This window comes from Aegilops tauschii, chromosome 6 (genome assembly GCF_002575655.3).
Source record: "Aegilops tauschii subsp. strangulata cultivar AL8/78 chromosome 6, Aet v6.0, whole genome shotgun sequence".
NCBI lineage: Eukaryota > Viridiplantae > Streptophyta > Magnoliopsida > Poales > Poaceae > Aegilops > Aegilops tauschii.
The window spans coordinates 25776544-25794410 of record NC_053040.3 but is presented as its reverse complement, the minus strand read 5'-3'; the positions used below and the strand labels follow the sequence as shown (position 1 = coordinate 25794410).

The window sequence follows — 17867 nt, the reverse complement described above, 5'->3', positions numbered from 1 at the left end:
TGACTCTAGTGCAAGTGGGAGACTGTTGGAAATATGCCCTAGAGGCAATAATAAATGGTTATTATTATATTTCTTTGTTCATGATAATTGTCTATTGTTCATGCTATAATTGTGTTATCCGGAAATCGTAATACATGTGTGAATACATAGACCACAATGTGTCCCTAGTAAGCCTCTAGTTGACTAGCTCATTGATCAACAGATAGTCATGGTTTCCTGACTATGGACATTGGATGACATTGATAACGGGATCACATCATTAGGAGAATGATGTGATGGACAAGACCCAATCCTAAGCATAGCACAAAAGATCGTGTAGTTCGTTTGCTAGAGCTTTTCCAATGTCAAGTATCATTTCCTTAGACCATAAGATCGTGCAACTCCCGGATACCGTAGGAGTGCTTTGGGTGTACCAAACGTCACAACGTAACTGGGTGACTATAAAGGTACACTAAGGGTATCTCCGAAAGTGTCTGTTGAGTTGGCACGGATCGAGACTGGGATTTGTCACTCCGTATGACGGAGAGGTATCTCTGGGCCCACTCGGTAATGCATCATCATAATGAGCTCAATGTGACTAAGGAGTTAGCCACGGGATCATGCATTACGGTACGAGTAAAGTGACTTGCCGGTAACGAGATTGAACAAGGTATTGGGATACCGACGATCGAATCTCGGGCAAGTAACGTACCGATTGACAAAGGGAATTGTATACGGGATTGATTGAATCCTCGACATCGTGGTTCATCCGATGAGATCATCGTGGAACATGTGGGAGCCAACATGGGTATCCAGATCCCGCTGTTGGTTATTGACCGGAGAGGCGTCTCGGTCATGTCTGCATGTCTCCCGAACCCGTAGGGTCTACACACTTAAGGTTCGGTGACGCTAGGGTTGTAGAGATATTAGTATGCGGAAACCCGAAAGTTGTTCGGAGTCCCGGATGAGATCCCGGACGTCACGAGGAGTTCCGGAATGGTCCGGAGGTGAAGAATTATATATAGGAAGTCAAGTTTCGGCCACCGGGAAAGTTTCGGGGGTCACCGGTATTGTACCGGGACCACCGGAAGGGTCCCGGGGGTCCACCGGGTGGGGCCACCTATCCCGGAGGGCCCCATGGGCTGAATTGGGAAGGGAACCAGCCCCTAGTGGGATGAGGCACCCCCCCCATGGGCCTCCCCCTGCGCCTAGGGTTGGAAACCCTAGGGGTGGGGGGCGCCCCACCTGACTTGGGGGGCAAGTTTCCCCCCTGCCCCCCCCCCTTGTAGATGGGATCCAGGGCCGGCGCCCCCCCCAGGGGGCCTATATATAGTGGGGGGGAGGGAGGGCAGTAGCACCACAGCCCCTGGCGCCTCCCTCTCCCCCTGCAACACCTCTCCCTCTCGCAGAAGCTTGGCGAAGCCCTGCCGAGATCCCCGCTACTTCCACCACCACGCCGTCGTGCTGCTGGATCTCCATCAACCTCTCCTTCCCCCTTGCTGGATCAAGAAGGAGGAGACGTCGCTGCTCCGTACGTGTGTTGAACGCGGAGGTGCCGTCCGTTCGGCACTCGGTCATCGGTGATTTGGATCACGGCGAGTACGACTCCATCAACCTCGTTCACTTGAACGCTTCCGCTCGCGATCTACAAGGGTATGTAGATGCACTCCTTTCCCCTCGTTGCTAGTATACTCCATAGATGGATCTTGGTGATGTGTAGGAAATTTTAAAATTCTGCTACGATCCCCAACATATGTGTATCCACATGCGCGGTCTCCTTCTGTGGGGTGTTCTCTCTGGTGAGGTCCCCTGTCCGCCTTGCCCTGTTGCTCCTGTGGCTCCTACCCCGCCAGCATCGCCGGTTCTTGCTACTGATGCTTCTCAGGCTGATAGCGATGCCGCCAAGGCTCTCGATGATACTGCAGTTGATGCCTATGATCAGCAGATGTCAGCCTATTCGGATGCCCTTTCTGCCTATCGTGATGATCTGTCTGCTTACACTCAGTGGTGCAATGATGATGCTCGTGCTGCTGCTGTTCTTACTACGAGTGTCCTTCTTCAGTTTGCCTCGGAGTTCATGGGACTTGGCACAGTTGCAGCGATGTGGTCTTATCTCTGTCAGCGCTATCAGCCATCTGGTGATGCTCTCTACCTATCTGTGGTGCGTCAGGAGCATGCACTCCAGCAAGGTGATTCCTCTGTTGATGAGTTCTATTCACAGTGCTCTGCCATCTGGCGTCAGCTTGACTCTCTTCGGACCGTCGTTTGTGGAACTTGCCATTGCTGTCAGACTACACGGTCTTTGGAGTTTCAGCGGGTTCACGAGTTCTTATCTCGTCTTTGCTCTGAGTTTGAGCCTCGCCGTGCTCACCTGCTTGCTCGTGGTCGTGTTCCTATCTCGGAGGTACTTGCTGACCTTCGTGCTGAAGAGACCCGCCTACGCTCTGCTGGGTTACTTGTGGTTCCATCAGTGTTGGCCGCCCGAGCTCCTATGCCACCTGCTCGCCTCACCGCTCCACCGCTCCTGCCTACTCCTTCAGGGGGGTGGGTCGTCCTTCTTATGCTGAGAGGGGCCGGTCGCGCCGTGACACCTTCTGTGGCTACTGCTCTCGGCCAGGTCACCTAGAGTCTGATTGTCGTGAGAAGAAGCGAGACCAGAGGCGCTCCTCTCCCAGTGGGACTCCTGGATCCTCCTCGACCCCGTCACTCACTGACCAGGACATTATGAGGCTCAAGCGTCTCTTAGCTTCCTCAGGCTCTTCGTCGACCGGTTTCGCTACTGCTGTGACTGCAGCCACTACTCCACCACCGCAGGCATCTACACAATCAGGTACATCTTCGTGGGTTCTGGATTCTGGAGCCTCTTTTCATATGCCTTCTGATTCTTCCATGCTGTCTTCTCTCCGACCTCTTGATTCGCCTGTTAATGTTCTTACCGCTGATGGCACACCTCTTCCTGTTGCTAGCCGTGGTCTTCTTTCCACTCCATATTTTTCTGTTCCTAGTGTTTCACATGTTCCTCGCCTCGCCATGAATCTTTTTTCCACTGCCCAACTTACTGATTCTGGTTGTCGTGTCATTCTTGATACCGACTCTTGCTCCATTCAGGATCGTCGCACCAAGGCTTTGGTTGGTGCTAGCCCCCGGCGCCGTGAGTCAGAGGGCCTTTGGGAGGTTGACTGGCTTTGTGTTCCTTCCGCTGCCACCACTTCAGCCAGCTCCCATGCTCTTGCTGCCTCTTCGTCTGCGTCCTTCCAGCAGTGGCATCATCGCCTTGGTCACATATGTGGCTCTCGCTTGTCTTCTTTAGTTCGTCAGGGCCTCTTAGGGTCTGTATCTGGAGATGTTTCTTTACATTGTAATGGTTGCAGACTTGGCAAACAGACCCAGTTACCTTATCCTACCAGTGAGTCGGTATCTCAGCGTCCTTTTGACTTAGTTCATTCTGATGTATGGGGTCCTGCTCCCTTTGATTCGAAAGGTGGTCACCGCTACTATATCTTGTTTATTGATGATTTCTCTCGCTACACTTGGCTCTACTTTATGAAATCTCGTAGCGAGGTTCTCTCTATATACAAACGTTTTGCTGCCATGGTTCACACCCAGTTTTCCACGCCCATTCGGACTTTTCGTGCTGACTCCGCTGGTGAGTTTATCTCCCAGCTGTTGCATGGTTTTCTTGCGGAACAGGGTACTCTTGCCCAGTTCTCATGTCCTGGTGCACATGCTCAGAATGGCGTTGCCGAACGTAAGCATCGTCATCTACTTGAGACGGCTCGTGCTCTGATGATTGCCGCTTCTCTCCCACCTCATTTTTGGGCTGAGGCTGTTTCTGCATCCACCTATCTCATCAATATACAGCCATCGACTGCTCTGCAGGGTGGTATTCCTATGGATTGTCTCACTGGTCGCTCTCCTGACTACTCAGCTCTTCGTATGTTTGGATGTGTGTGCTATGTCCTTCTTGCCCCGCGAGAACGCACCAAACTGACTGCTCAGTCGGTTGAGTGTGTTTTTCTTGGCTAAAGTGATGAGCACAAGGGCTATCGCTGCTGGGATCCTGTTGGTCGTCGTTTGCGCATCTCGCGTGATGTGACCTTTGACGAGTCTCGCTCTTACTACCCACGTCCTTCTACCTCGAGCTTCTTTGTGGACGATCTTTCTTTTCTTCTTCTCCCTGATACACCCTGCTATGTGCCTCCTCCTGTTTTTCCTCCTCCGCCTGCACCTCTCCTTCCTTCTTCTTCACCACCGACACCATCTTCCCCATCCTCCTCCTCCAACTCTCCACCATCATCTCCAGTCCGTCGCCCTCTCTCACCATTGCCTCTTCACTATACTCGTCGCCCTCGTTCTGAGGATGTTTCCCCTGATGCGCCTTCCACCTCTGGTGCACCTCCTTTCACGCCTCCCCCGGTTCATAACCTCCGTGCTCGGCCTCGCCCCCCCCCCCCCCCGCCTGATCGCTACTCTCCTGATCGGTACGGTCTCTCTGTTATTGCTAAGGCCACTTCCTATCGGACTGCCATGACTCAGCCTGAATGGCAGCTTGCGATGGCCGAAGAGCTTGCTGCCCGTCTGGCACATGGGATCTGGTTTCCCTCCCTTCCGGTGTCTGTACCATCACCTGCAAGTGGGTCTACAAGATTAAGACTCGCTCTGATGGTTCTCTTGAGCGCTACAAAGCGCGCCTTGTGGCCCGTGGTTTTCAGCAGGAGCAGGGACGCGATTATGATGAGACATTCGCTCCTGTGGCCCACATGACCACTGTTCGCACTCTTCTTGCTGTTGCTTCTGTTCGTCATTGGTCTATCTCTCAACTTGATATTTAGAACGCTTTTCTTAATGGCGAGTTGCGTGAGGAGGTTTATATGCAGCCACCACCGGGGTACTATGCTCCTGATGGTATGGTCTGTCGACTTCGCCGCTCCCTCTATGGTCTTAAACAGGCCCCTCGCGCCTGGTTTGAGCGCTTCGCCTCTGTGGTGATTGTTGTTGGCTTCTTGTCTAGTGATCATGATCCCGCGTTGTTTGTTCACACGTCTCCTCGTGGTCGGACTCTGCTCCTTCTCTATGTTGATGACATGATCATCACTGGTGACGACTCTGACTACATAGCCTTTGTTAAGGCTCGCCTTCGCGACCAGTTCCTCATGACTGATCTTGGTCCACTTCGCTATTTTCTTGGGATTGATATCTCCTCGACCTCTGATGGCTTCTACATCTCCCAAGAAAAATATATTCAGGATCTTCTTGATCGCGCTGCTCTCGGTGATGAGCGCACAGTTGTGACTCCTATGGAGCTCAACGTTCAGCTTCGTGCTTCTGATGGTGACCCTCTCCCTAACCCCACTCGCTATCGTCACCTTGTTGGCAGTCTTGTCTATCTTGTTGTTACGCGTCCTGATATCTCCTATCTTGTTCATATCCCGAGTCAGTTTGTTTCAGCCCCCACCTCTGTCCACTATAGTCATCTCCTCCGTGTTCTACGATATCTTCGTGGCACGCTCTCTCAGCGCCTTTTCTTTCCCCGCTCCAGCTCTCTTGAGCTCCAGGCCTACTCTGATGCTACCTGGGCTAGTGATCCCTCTGATCGACGCTCGCTGTCTGCTTATTGTGTCTTTCTTGGTGGCTCTCTTATTGCCTGGAAGACAAAGAAACAGACTGCCGTTTCTCGCTCGAGTACAGAGGCTGAGTTGCGAGCCATGGCTATGCTGACGGCTGAGGTGATCTGGTTACGGTGGTTACTTGAAGACTTTGGTGTGTCTGCTACTACCTCGACTCCCTTATTGTCAGACAGTACTGGTGCTATCAGTATCGCGTGTGACCTGGTGAAGCATGAGCTCACCAAGCACATCGGTGTGGATGCCCACTTTGTGCGTGCTGCTGTGCAGGATCGGACTCTCGCTCTTCACTATGTGCCCTCTGAGTTACAGTTGGCGGACTTCTTCACGAAGGCACAGACTCGAGCGCGGCATAGTTTTCTTCTCTCTAAACTCAGTGTTATTGATCCACCATGAGTTTGAGGGGGGTGTTAGATGTGTATAGTCTCTCTTACACTTTACCATACACATGTATATGTACTGGCTCTTGGCCCTCCTGTGAAGGTAGTTGCCCATTCCTAACAATGCATACAACCCAACTGAGTCTCATTCATGGCTATCAACAGGTGTGGAAGAAAGAGCACAGCTTCCTGGTTGGACTATTTTCAGTCCACCAATGAGTGGCCAAAAGCCTGATGTCTGCTCCACTTGGGAGCCTGTCTACTCACACACTACACAGAGGCCACCAGATGATGTTGCCGGTCCACTGTCTGCAAGTGCTGCAGTCTTTTCTCCTCACCGCTTCCACAAAGCAATGGATGATGGATTCCCAAATCCCCTCCTTTTTTCATTAGCAAACACCTGTAAGTATGTGCCTGGTTACAGTTTAATCTAATCATCATTGCCCACCATATGCATGATATGGGCATCTATCTCACCACCACCACAAGAGAACACTAGGATTATCGCATTCGATTTCAGTCATTTTAGCTAATGCGGGGGAATAATATTATGTGTCGAACCGGGAGTGAGCGTCGTACTGTCATGGGAAGGGATTCATTAGGAGTGGCTATTTAGTTGGTGCTTGACACTTGTGGGTGCAATTGCAAAGCTTTCCCCTGTCCACCAATATTATGTGGTGCCTTTTCTTTTCTGAATTTAAAGAGTGCCAACTTCAGCACTAATCAGTGGTGCAGCACGCTGGAACCTTCCAGACTACCTGAGTGGAGTATTCCATTTGATGAAACTAATGTTCACTAAATCTGTTAAGAGGCCCATTCTTTTAGGAAATCCATTATGTCCTGTAGCAAGTTCATGAGCTGTGCACAATCTCTGAAATCACACCATATTATCATATTTGTGGACGTATACTATACGTGTCTTTGTATTCTTTTTAACCCAAAAAACATATATAAGTGTTTTCTGAGAATTAAGCTATAAATCTTAGGTATATGGAAAGGACAGCATGAAGTGGCCATGAAGATCTGCAACATCCTCTATCTTAACATATATATTTGCCTCTTAGCCAGACAACAAGTGGATTCCACCACCTCCATCCCAACAACATACTTTATGCCTGCACAGACAGTTGACATGTTCTGAGCCGTTGCTTCAACACAGTGCTCCCCATAGGATTATTAAGCAAAGCTAATTAAGCAAAAGACAGCACCATCATAGATCACAAATCCCTTAAGGAAGAACCACACAGATAGATATCAGGAAATTCAGAAGATAACATTTCCATGCACCTCAGGTCTACTTGGCAATAGTGCTGTGGCTGACCCATAATAATCATGCTGTTTTGTTTAGCATATCCTCCATGCGCCCTGCCATTCCGACGCTAACTTTGCGGGTGCATGAATGGTTATCAGAATATCAGAAAGGTGGCTGGAATTTGTCTAGTGGAAAATAAAGTTGGCATATACTTGATATATAAAACCTTGGACCAGGGAGAGGTAAAGGTTAATTAGTTAATTAGAAATTAGTACATATGCAGCTATCTTGTGGCCAAATGGTAATAAGTGATATGGCCACCTTGCTCTGATCAGTTGGTCAGCTGCAAAGCATGCCACTTTCTTTCAGAGTGGCCATGAAGCATGCATGCCTTTCGGTCCTCTGATCCAAGAAAGGTAATTAGTATTAGTACATCTGATTAGCTATCTGATCATAGATTTTGTGGCTGGTAAAGATGGCACTTGGAGTGTAGCTGAAGGGACTGGTAGCTCCTAGATTTTTATCTGATCATGTAATTTGAATTAGTATGTAAAAAAGTTTTCTCTTACTTCATCATGCATCATATGCAGGCCATTTTCAAGATACACATTCTATTTAATTATTTTTGCAGTTTTTCCGGGTTGACCGTTTCTGTCTTAATCATGAGAACAAGTACATTTAGGTCAGTCATGCATCACAAGTAATTAAGCATGGGAAAAATCAATTTCAAAATGCAAAAAAAATACCACATCCCTATCCCAGTTATTTTATTTAGCACCAACTCCTTTGTATAACATTTTGGTCGATATGAATTATGAAATCTACTTGGTTGCTTCATCAAGAGACCTTCCATACCTGAATTTCTGACAGTGACAGGTCAATCCTTGAGGTTTGGACTTGTGGCCATTCCTCATATCATTGCTCAACCTGTCAATTGTTTTTGTTTCAGAAAGTAAACTTGCCAAAAAAAAATCATTTTTCTTCCAACAGACTGCAAGTGGGTGATGTGCTAATCTGCACCGATCTATGTCCACATCTACATGCATCATCCTTAATTAATCATGCATTAAGTTTACCTTACCTACCCAGTTCAATTGGTCTCATTTTTTTACAGTGCTGTCCAAGTCCAGTGCAGAGCGCAGTTAGTAAAACCGGCAATTACCTCGTTGGGTCCATTAAACCTGTATGATCCAGAGGTCTCAGCCAAGCAGTATCCTACAGGCCTAGACCAATTTTGATCTGCAGGAGGAATGCTTGGCTTAATTATATCTGAAGGCATAGATTGCAGACTTAGGAAACTTGTGTTAAGAAACATTACATCTGATCTGACTTTCTTGCAGATAGGTGCATGCACAGAAAGAGGAAGCTTCTGATGTTAGTTAACTCTTGAGTGATCTGAGCAAGTCATCGGCGCCGGCTGGCTGTTTTCTGAAGAAGAATAACATAAAAAAGTACACTTGCTTAGGAAGGCGTGACCTAGCTAGGCGTAGACCTGAATTTTTGTTGCCGGTCGAATTTTCTACCGCCCTTGCTGTTTTCTGAATTTTTACTTTTGTGCATTTTGCACCAAGCCGTAGACCCGCATTTCACTGTTTTCTGAATTTTTGATGCAAATACATTTTCTCAATAATTCTCACAGGAAATTCAGCTGGTCCAAAGCTCATTCTCCCTCCGTTCGAAAATAGATGACCCAACTTTGTACTAACTTTAGTACAAAGTAGGGTCATCTATTTTAAAACCAAGGGAGTACTAGTGAGACTGCTGTGATTACGACTGATCACTCAGCAGATTAGTACAATCACACGCTTGGAGTAGAGTAGAAAACTTGTGTTGAAGAAACATTACGGCTGGTCTGACTTTTTAGCAGGTAGGTTTTGCTTTTTAGCAGATAGGTGCATGCACAGGAAGAGGAAGCTGCCGATGTTAATTAATCCCTAAGTAATCTGAGCAAGTCACTGCCGCCGGCTGTTCTCTGAAGAAAAATAAATATAAAATGTACTGTACACACTTGCTCAGGAAGCAGGCATGAATGGCCAAGGCGTAGACCTGAATTTTCGTCGCCGACACAACATTTTCTACTGCCACTTGTAAATATTTTTTCTCCTATATATATAGACAGCTCGATAGATAAATAGATAGACCTGCGACTTGGCTTGCGTACTCAGTCATTCTGAAGCTGGCTCTTGATGTCAGTAATTCAATTCTCACGAAATATTCACCTGCGTTCAGAGCTCATTCTGACTTGTGACAGCGGCGTGATTAGTACTGATCACTTATGTAAATCCAGTTTGATTACTTGCCTGCGTAATCTCACGGTTGGAGCTGGGGGCGCCACGTGTCGGCCTCCCCCGGCCGTTGACCTCGCTCCTGCCTACCCGGCACCCTACCTGACCTGACCTGACCTGACCGCCATTAAAGTAACCAATCAAGCTCCTCATCCACTGTGATCAGAAAGGAACCATGAAAATGACACAGCACACAACAATACCTCCCGATCTAGTCTAAACACACTGGCTGGCTGGCTGGCTGGTAGCTGGTGTATATATACATATATACACATGAATCCACCTACATCCAGGAAATCCATTTAATCAGAGGAAGACGACGAAGAAGAAGAGGAGGAGGAAGAGGAAGCAAGGTTTGTTAGCCAAGAGTCAAACCCAGCCGCTGACAGCTGATCAGCAACCTCCATTCTTCTTCGACAAGGTGGTCGTCGATCGAATGAGCGATCGTTAGCTGCAAATGGCGGGGCGAGGTAGACTGGCGGCGGTGGCGGCGCTGCTGCTGCCGGCGATCGTGCTGCTGTCGCGGTGCCGGGGCGTCGCCGCGCAGCCCTCGCCGCGGTGCGGGGCAGGCGACCTCGCCGCGCTCAGAGGGTTCTCGGCCGGCCTTGATGCCACTGTGGATGGGTGGCCGGCCTTGTCGGACGATGACGACGGCTGCTGCGCGTGGCCTGGCGTGGTCTGCGGCCGCGCGGGCGTCGTCGGGGTGGTGCTGCCGAACCGGACGCTCCGGGGGGAGGTGGCCGCGTCGCTCGCCGGGCTGACGGGGCTCCGCGTGCTCAACCTCTCCGGCAACGCGCTGCGGGGGAGCCTTCCGCCGGGGCTCCTCCGGCTGCGACGCCTCGAGGTGCTCGACGTCAGCTCCAACGCGCTCGCCGGCGCGATCGGGCTCGAGCTAGAGCTCCAGCTCCCGGCGGCGCGGGTGTTCAACGTGTCGTACAACGCGTTCAACGGCAGCCACCCGGTGCTCCCGGGCGCCATGAACCTCACGGCGTACGACGCGTCCGGTAACGGCTTCGAGGGGCCCGTGGACGCCGCAGGGGTCTGCGCGTCCTCGCCGGGGCTGCGGGTCCTGCGGCTGTCCATGAACAGCCTCTCCGGCGACTTCCCTGTCGGGTTCGGCCAATGCCGGTCGCTTCTCGACCTCTCGCTCGACGGCAACGGCATCACCGGCGCCCTCCCCGACGACCTCTTTGCCGTCACATCGCTGCGGTACCTCTCCCTCCACACCAACTCCATCTCCGGCGAGATCCCGCCGGGGCTCCGCAACCTCACCGGCCTCGTCCGCCTCGACCTCTCCTTCAACGCATTCTCCGGCGTGCTGCCCGAGGCGTTCGACGCGCTCGCCGGCACGCTCCAGGAGCTCTCGGCGCCGAGCAACCTGCTCACCGGCGGCCTCCCCGTCACGCTCTCGCTGTGCGTGAACCTTCGCGTCCTCAACCTCCGCAACAACACGCTCACCGGCGCCATTGGCCTCGACTTCCGCGCTGTCAATAGCCTCGTCTACCTCGACCTGGGCGTCAACAAATTCACGGGCCTCATCCCGGCGAGCCTCCCCGCGTGCGCCGGCATGACGGCGCTCAACCTCGGCCGAAACCTCCTCACCGGCGAGATACCGCCGTCGTTCGCCGCGTTCCCGTCGCTCTCCTTCCTGTCCCTCACCGGCAACGGCTTCTCCAACGTCACGTCGGCGTTGAGGATACTGCAGCGCTTGCCCAACCTGACGAGCCTCGTGCTCACCAAGAACTTCCGGGGCGGCGAGGCGATGCCAGAGGACGGCATCGACGGGTTCGCCAAGATGGAGGTGCTCGTCATTGCCAACTGCGAGCTCACCGGCGCGATCCCGGCGTGGCTCGCTGGGCTCCGGAAGCTCAAGGTGCTCGACATCTCGTGGAACCGGCTCGCCGGCCCGATCCCGCCGCTGCTCGGCGAGCTCGACCGCCTCTTCTACCTCGACATATCGAACAACTCGCTGCAGGGGGAGGTCCCGGCCAGCCTGACGCGGATGCCGGCGCTGCTGGCTGGCAGCGGCAATGGCCGCGGCGACGACGATCAGAAGGTGCAGGACTTCCCGTTCTTTATGCGCCGGAACGTGTCGGCGAAAGGACGGCAGTATAACCAGGTGAGCAGCTTCCCGGCGTCGCTCGTGCTGGGGCGGAACAACCTCACCGGCGGCGTGCCGGCGGGTCTGGGAGCGCTGGCCAGATTGCACATCGTCGACCTGAGCTGGAACGGCCTCTCGGGGCCCATCCCGCCGGAGCTGTCGGGGATGACGAGCCTCGAGTCCCTCGACGTGTCGCACAACGCGCTCTCCGGCGCCATCCCGGAGTCGCTGACGCGGCTCAGCTTCCTCTCCCACTTCGCCGTCGCGTACAACAACCTCTCCGGCGAGATCCCCATCGGCGGCCAGTTCTTCACCTTCTCGAGCGCTGACTTCGCCGGGAACCCGTTCCTGTGCGGTTTCCACGTGGGACGGAAGTGCGACCGGAAGATAGATGATCAGGCCACGGACGGCAGCACGACCGGGAGAAATGACGGCCGAAGGAGCGCCGCCAGCGCCGGCGTCGTGGCGGCCATATGCGTCGGCACAACGCTGCTGGTCGCCGTGGGCCTTGCCGCGACGTGGCGGGCGTGGTCGAGGCGGCGGCAGGAGGACAACTCCTGCAGGGTGGCCGCCGGTGACGACGAGGAAAGCACCGACTCGTCCGCCGCGAGGTCGTCGACGCTGGTGCTCCTCTTCCCCGGCGACGACGAAGAGGAGGAGACGACGGTGATCACGCTTGACCAGGTGGTTAAGGCGACGGGGGACTTCGACGAGACCCGCATCGTCGGGTGCGGCGGGTTCGGCATGGTGTACCGCGCGACGCTGGCCGACGGGCGCGACGTCGCCGTGAAGCGCCTCTCCGGCGACTTCCAGCAGATGGAGCGCGAGTTCCGGGCGGAGGTGGAGGCGCTCTCCCGCGTGCGCCACCGCAACCTCGTCGCCCTCCGCGGGTACTGCCGCCTCGGCAAGGACGTCCGCCTCCTCATCTACCCGTACATGGAGAACGGCAGCCTGGACCACTGGCTCCACGAGCGCGCGGACGCCGGCAAGGACGCCCTCCCCTGGCCGGCGCGGCTGCGGATCGCCCTGGGCGCGGCGCGCGGGCTGGCGCACCTGCACGGCGGCGGCGCGCGGGTGATGCACCGGGACGTGAAGTCGAGCAACATCCTGCTGGACGCGGCGATGGAGGCGCGGCTGGGGGACTTCGGGCTGGCGCGGCTGGCGCGCGGGAGCGACGACACGCACGTGACCACGGACCTGGTGGGCACGCTGGGGTACATCCCGCCGGAGTACGGGCACTCGCCGGCGGCGACGTACCGGGGCGACGTGTACAGCATGGGAGTGGTGCTGGTGGAGCTGGTGACGGGGCGGCGGCCCGTGGACATGGCGGCGCGGCTCGGCGCGCGGGACGTGACGGCGTGGGCGGTGCGGCTGCGGCGGGAGGGGCGGGGCCACGAGGCCGTGGACGCCGCCGTGCCGGGGCGGCACCGGGAGGAGGCGGCGAGGGTGCTGGAGCTGGCGTGCGCCTGCGTCAGCGAGGACCCCAAGGCGAGACCCACGGCGCAGCAGCTCGTCGAGCGGCTCGACGCCGTCGCCGGCGCCGCCCCGGAGATTCGCTCCGGCGCCACGGAGCACCGCACGGTAGATAACTGAATCGATACTACAGTAGCAGCTAGCTGTGACAGTAACATCTCGTGTAAATTTTGACAAGAGTTGATTCGTGTATAAAGATTGAATGGACGATGATTAAAACTCAGCGGGATTGCTAAATCTCAGTCGATGCAATATTGCTGACGTTTTACATGAGGATCCGTGTAAAGTTTTCTTTGATTTTCTTTCTTTCTTTTTTTATATGTTCTATCAGTTGACCAAGATTTAGTTAAATCTCGATCCACTGAGATCTAGTCACGCCCTTAATTCAAAATTTCAACTCTGCACCGCATCTAAGAAGTTGATTTAAATAAGAACAAGCAATACATTTCTCGCAAAAAACAAACCAACAAGCAACACTTTTTTCCGCCAAAAGGCAATACATATATATTGTATTTAGTTTTTTTTTGCGGGTAAACTTTCGATCTATTCATCTTCAATCATGGTAGTACAACGAACACTAGAAATAATAAAAATTACATCCAGATCCATAGACCACCTAGCGACGACTACAAGCATTGAAGCGAGCCGAAGACGCGCCGCTGTCATCGCCCCTCCCTCGCCGGAGCCGGGCAAACCTTGTTGTAGTAGACAGTCGGGAAGTCGTTGTGCTAAGGCCCCGTAGAACCAACGCACCAGAACAACAACCGCCGCCGATGAAGAGTGTGGATAAGAAGGATCCAACCTGAAGACACACGAACAAAGACGAACGACGAACAAATCCGAGCAAATCCACCAGAGACATATCCACCGGAGACACACCTCCACACACCCACCGATGATGCTAGACGCATCACCGGAACGGGGACTAAGCGGGGAGACCTTTATTCTATCTTCAGGGAGTCGTCGTCGTCTCGCCTTCCTGAGTAGGACACAAACCCTAACAAATCTCAAAAAAGATCTAAAATCGGAGCCCTCCCACCGGAAAAGGCCGGGATCCACTCTGTCCTGGCCCTAAGGCCATGGTAGACGGGGCGGACCGACGCCGACGCCGGCGGGAGGCATAGAAACCATAGTTTTTTTTGGGTAGGCGGCGGCTGGCTAGGCGTCTCGCCCGTGTCTCGGCTGAGTGATATATACTGTATTTAGTTAATCATGAACACAAGCAAATGCAGGTATTTCGACCCCACACCGATTCCAAAGGGATCATTTGAAGTTTTGATGTCCTTGAAAACATAATTGACAGACTGGTCTCTTGAAATAGGCTTTCGCTCCGTTTTGTAAATAAAGCAACAACTAAAGAAGTAGCCACTTTACAACGACTGATCTTGCCATAATTGATGTACTGGATGCTCCCCACCGGCGTCTTTTGTTTTTTAGGAAGAGGCCTGCTTCGGTAGACCCCCCTCCACAAACCGTATAAGGGCGGTATAGTCATTTCATCAAACCGTATACTCATACGCTTATGTGACACATACGAGACATCATACCCACTTTTTATTAAATTTCAAAAAATAGTGCAGGCACCTTGTATCGAACTCAAGACCTCTTGGTCTAAGGAAGACCACATTAACCAACTAGAACAACCTAATGTTCGGCTGTTTTTACTTCTTTTTTTATTTTCTTCTACTTCAGTTCGCGGCTGGGCCGGTCCATTGTTGAATCGGTACTGTTATTACTATTTCTTTTTCGTTTTTTCTATTTGTCTTTTTTCATTTTTGTTTCTTTTTTATTTTCTAAAAATTCTCACACTTATTTTTTTAATTTTAAAAATCGCTTTTTAAAATTTTGTTCATAAAGTACAGATATTCGCATTTCAAGAGAATTTTACAGATATGTCAAAAAATTGTTTGTTTAAATAGAAAATGCTCACATCAATATGATTAAATTTCTGAACATCTATTAAATAGAAAAATTGTTTGTTTAAATAAAAATGTTTGTTTATTGTTCGTTTAAATAGGAATATGCTCACATAAAAGAATCGGACACTTTTAAAATTTCTGAGCATCTATTAAATAGAAAAAGGAAAATGAAACTAAATCATTCAACGACCGGTTTACTGTTCTTTTTTGTTTCTTTTCATTCTTGTTGTTTTTCGTTTTTCGTTCTTCATTCTTTTTCTTTCAAGAAATGCCCACATCAATAAAATTGACCCAATTTTTTTTCCACACACTAGTATCACCATGTCAAGCATCCATGATAAGTTTCATTGAATTCTGACCTTTTATACATTTTCTAGGGTTTTCCTAGTGAAAAAAATCCCTAAAACACTAGCCGAACGTGACACAACGAGCGTTCGGTGTCCAAATTTCTTCAAATTTTTTATGGAGGCCTGCCATGAGCATGCTCACATGCTGGCAAAAATTGGTGTTATTTCATGCATGGCAAGAAGCACACCATGTTCAAAGGTGGTGGTTTGAGTAGGCCGGTAGGGCAAGTCTGGTTGAACTTTTATTTCACACCAATAAAATGAAACCAATTTTCTTCGAAACACTAACATCACCATGCAAAGCATCCATGATAAATTTCATTGAGTTCTGACTTTTTATGCATTTACTAAGGTTTTCCCTAAAAAAATCCTAAAATACTAACCGAACGTGACACAATGTGTGTTAGGTGTCCGAATTCCTTCAAATTTTGCATGAAGGCCAACCATGAGCATGGCCACATACTGACAAGTTTTGGTGTCATTTCGTGCATGGCAAGAAGCATATCATGTTCAAAGGTGATGGTTCGGGTAGGCTGGTTGGATGCACTTTTTCACATCAATAAAATGGATTCGAATTTGTTCCACACACTAGTATCACCATGCCAAGCATCCAAGATGAATTTCAAAGAACACTCATTAAGAAAGAGGAGGGAGTTTAATTACAACTTGATTATTGACCTTTAGATAATTTTTAAAATAAATAATTAGGAATTCAAGAAAGTTCACAAAAAAATTTAAAAAGTTCACTGGATTTTAAGAAAGCTCATTGATCAGAAAAAGTAAAACAAGACTTCATCAATTTTCGGAAAAGTTCACAAATTAGAAAAAAGGTTTATCAATTTTGAAAAAAAGTTCATTGATTTTTAAAATCAAATTCATCATTTTTATAAAAAGTTCAATATTTTTTAAAAAAAATCACTGATTTGAGAAATAGTTCAGGAATTTGGGAAAAAAACTTCACCATTTTTGGAGAAAAAAGTTCGCCCACTTTGAAGAAAAATTCACGAATTTAAATATCTTTACGCATTTAAGAAAGAAAAAGGAAACAAATAAAGAAAAGGAAAAATAAAGAGGAAAAGAAAACCAAACAGGATATAGTGCGCTTTTCCTGTGTTCTATTTTTAGTCAAAACAATATATCTACCACAAGCTGTTCGGTTGCCCAGTTGGTTATTGCGCTTGTGCTAATTACTGCTGGAGTGCGGTTTGAATCCTCTGCGGCACATACTTATTTTTGCTGTTTTAGAAAATAAAAAAACATGATGCATGGGCCGGTCCGTCGCGGGAGGATGTGCGCGTTCATTCATGGACTAAAAAAAATGTTTAGCGTATATGTACGGCGAAGAATTTATAAATATGACTATCATGCCCCTTTCTATGAAGAGGTATGGGCTAATCTGAGCCGTCCTTGTGTTTAGAGGGGGTCTACCGAAGCAGAAGTGTTTTAGGAAATGCCATTATGGCTCACTTTATTCATTTGGCAAAATAGTTACATCATTAATCAGAGCATTAATCAAGAACCCCGGCGGTTCATCGACCCACGTACAAGACTCATTTCAATCATAAGCAAACTTAGCTAGGGTATGTGCTACCTCATTCGCTTCCCGGGTACAATGCAAAAAATTGAACTGAACCTATCATACCCGCCATGAAGAAACATTCTGCATAATCTGCCGAGGCTCCACTCCAAATTCTGTCTTGCGCTGAACAAGCATTAATCACCTCAATCGAATCCGATTCTAATTCGATGGAATGAAAGCCCAACTCATGAGCTAACATAAGCCCATGCTTCACTGCCAAAGTTTCTGCTGTATGTGCATCCGAAATGTGGATAACTAGTGATCCTGAAGCAGCAAGAAACATCCCATGTTCATCTCTAATAATCACACCCACAGATCCATTCAATTCATCGGCAATAAAAGATGCGTCCACATTTACTTTCACCATTCCATGAGATGCTTTAGCCCACTTGATACCCAGACGATTCACAGGTCCATTTCTGAACTTCAGGGATTTTTGTTAGTTTAAACAGATGGCCCGAACAGTCGTTGCACACCGTGTAACTGGGGACATTTGGTTATGATGCGTTTGCTGGCAACGCATCCACCACAAATACCAGCAAGTTGCTGCAATTCCCTCTTTCAGGCCGACTGTTATCATGTTGGGCATACTAGTTTCAGGAAGACGCATCAAGTGCTCAAGAACTACCGACCCAGACATGTCCTCCTGGATGCATTCAGAGATTGTTTGTGAGATCCCTAGTAACCTCCACATTTCCTTGGCACGTGCACATGTAAAGAGGAGATGCATAACATCTTCTGGACCTTGTGAGCAAATAGGACAATGCCCACTCGTCCCAACATGTCTATTCATTAATATACTTTTCAGCGGCAGTATGCCATGCATTGCCCACCGGCGTCTCATGGAAGCCCTTTGCGATCGAAACGAAGGATAACCTAAACTGGTTTATGGGAAAAGGACTAATAATTGTTTTTTCCAAATACTCCC

At 50.1% G+C, this 17867-nt stretch overlaps 1 protein-coding gene across 1 annotated transcript; it reads left to right on the top strand.

Annotated features, from left to right (window-relative positions):
• The first annotated feature begins 9690 nt into the window (after nt 1-9690).
• Nucleotides 9691-13367, top strand: LOC109780843 (phytosulfokine receptor 1-like). Its single transcript, XM_020339430.4, has one exon. The coding sequence runs from the start codon at nt 9978-9980 to the stop codon at nt 13212-13214; it is 3237 nt and encodes a 1078-aa protein (XP_020195019.1). The 5' UTR covers nt 9691-9977; the 3' UTR covers nt 13215-13367.
• The last annotated feature ends 4500 nt before the right edge of the window (nt 13368-17867 follow it).

What these genes read in the sequence shown, in the direction of transcription:
- LOC109780843 (XM_020339430.4), top strand. Translation starts at nt 9,978, where the DNA reads ATGGCGGGGCGAGGTAGACTGGCGGCGGTGGCGGCGCTGCTGCTGCCG.